The following is a 2,161-nucleotide window of genomic DNA, read 5'->3' as shown; positions in this document are numbered from 1 at the left end:
TAGCAATTCTAGTCCTTGGTGCCAGTAACTTCAACATCTAACTTCAAGCACACCGCTTCCTACATCTTTAACTTCATCCAGATGACTGCGTTGCACGCGGGTCACACAGCTTACTGCAGCTTGATCTCCACAAAGTTGGCAGATCGTTACCCATTTTCGCGCTGTATGTGTTTGTAGTTGATAATATCGTGACATTCCCTCCTCCAAGCGAGGGCCTCCGATGGTGGTGAGGTTGCCTTGGTTGACTTTCGGGCCGATTTTGTCGTGATCCGTAGTGTCGGTAAGGATCTTGCTGTTGGTGCATCTGGTTTCGGTTTCCGGGGTTGTGTGTCTTCATTTTTCTCGTGACATTCCCTCCTCCAAGCGAGGGATTTCATTTTGCTGTGGCCTCTGCATCTTGTTTCTTGGCTCACCGTGTGCCGGTCGCACTGTTTGGTCTTGGCCTCTGCAGCTTGCATCTGGCCACTTCATCTCTGGTCTCTGCGTCTTGCGTCCGAACTCTGTGTTCTTGGTCTCTGCGTCTTGCGCCTAGGCTCTCCGTGTGGCGGTCCGCTCTGTTTGGTCTTGGCCTCTGCTGTCTGGGCTCTCCGTGTGGCGGTTTGATTGTTTTGTTGCGTCTGCTCCTCGTCGACACAGCCGCTGTTATTGGTTTCTCTCGTTGGCGTCCGCACTTGTTTGGTCTTGGCCTCGTCTGGGCTCTCCGTGTGGCGTCCGCGCTTGTTTGTTACGTCTGCTCCTGGTCGAGACAGTCGCTGTTGTTTGTTTCTCCCGGTCGGTTTAGTTGAGTTCCACCAGCGCCTCGCTGACCAGGAAATGACAGTTCTTCAGCATCTCGACCCCCTCCACCGTAGCGTAGGAATCGCAAGTTCTACTATGTCACAATTTTTAAAAAGAGTGATAAGTGATATGGTAGCACTTAGAGAGGAAGTACGGCGGGCATCGGGAGCCGAGATGCTGTGTTGAGTACGCTGGAAAATCGAAACTGAGATTGAGTTTAGCACCTTCGTCCTATTCCTCCTAAGCGATTCTAGTCCTTGTGCCTGTAACTTCAACATCTAACTTCAAGCACATCGCTTCCTACATCTTTAACTTCATCCAGATGACTGCGTTGCACGCGGGTCACACAGCTTACTGCAGCTTGATCTCCACAAAGTTGGCAGATCGTTACCCATTTTCGCGCTGTATGTGTTTGTAGTTGATAATATCGTGACATTCCCTCCTCCAAGCGAGGGCCTCCGATGGTGGTGAGGTTGCCTTGGTTGACTTTCGGGCCGATTTTGTCGTGATCCGTAGTGTCGGTAAGGATCTTGCTGTTGGTGCATCTGGTTTCGGTTTCCGGGGTTGTGTGTCTTCATTTTTCTCGTGACATTCCCTCCTCCAAGCGAGGGATTTCATTTTGCTGTGGCCTCTGCATCTTGTTTCTTGGCTCACCGTGTGCCGGTCGCACTGTTTGGTCTTGGCCTCTGCAGCTTGCATCTGGCCACTTCATCTCTGGTCTCTGCGTCTTGCGTCCGAACTCTGTGTTCTTGGTCTCTGCGTCTTGCGCCTAGGCTCTCCGTGTGGCGGTCCGCTCTGTTTGGTCTTGGCCTCTGCTGTCTGGGCTCTCCGTGTGGCGGTTTGATTGTTTTGTTGCGTCTGCTCCTCGTCGACACAGCCGCTGTTATTGGTTTCTCTCGTTGGCGTCCGCACTTGTTTGGTCTTGGCCTCGTCTGGGCTCTCCGTGTGGCGTCCGCGCTTGTTTGTTACGTCTGCTCCTGGTCGAGACAGTCGCTGTTGTTTGTTTCTCCCGGTCGGTTTAGTTGAGTTCCACCAGCGCCTCGCTGACCAGGAAATGACAGTTCTTCAGCATCTCGACCCCCTCCACCGTAGCGTAGGAATCGCAAGTTCTACTATGTCACAATTTTTAAAAAGAGTGATAAGTGATATGGTAGCACTTAGAGAGAAAGTACGGCGGGCATCGGGAGCCGAGATGCTGTGTTGAGTACGCTGGAAAATCGAAACTGAGATTGAGTTTAGCACCTTCGTCCTATTCCTCCTAAGCAATTCTAGTCCTTGGTGCCAGTAACTTCAACATCTAACTTCAAGCACACCGCTTCCTACATCTTTAACTTCATCCAGATGACTGCGTTGCACGCGGGTCACACAGCTTACTGGGGATCCT

The 2,161-nt window shown here is 51.7% G+C and overlaps 1 protein-coding gene across 1 annotated transcript; it reads right to left on the bottom strand.

Moving 5' to 3' along the window:
- Nucleotides 1-467: 467 nt before the first annotated feature.
- PHYSODRAFT_323447 (hypothetical protein) lies at nucleotides 468-831 on the bottom strand (the record flags this gene model as incomplete). Its single annotated transcript, XM_009518984.1, has 2 exons — nucleotides 468-716; nucleotides 793-831. The coding sequence occupies 2 exons, from the start codon at nucleotides 829-831 to the stop codon at nucleotides 468-470; spliced, it is 288 nt and encodes a 95-aa protein (XP_009517279.1).
- Nucleotides 832-2,161: the final 1,330 nt, after the last annotated feature.

The sequence above is a fragment of the Phytophthora sojae genome (assembly GCF_000149755.1).
Source record: "Phytophthora sojae unplaced genomic scaffold PHYSOscaffold_1, whole genome shotgun sequence".
NCBI lineage: Eukaryota > Oomycota > Peronosporomycetes > Peronosporales > Peronosporaceae > Phytophthora > Phytophthora sojae.
Note: the sequence above shows the minus strand (reverse complement) of the source record. Positions and strands in the feature narration are given on the sequence as shown.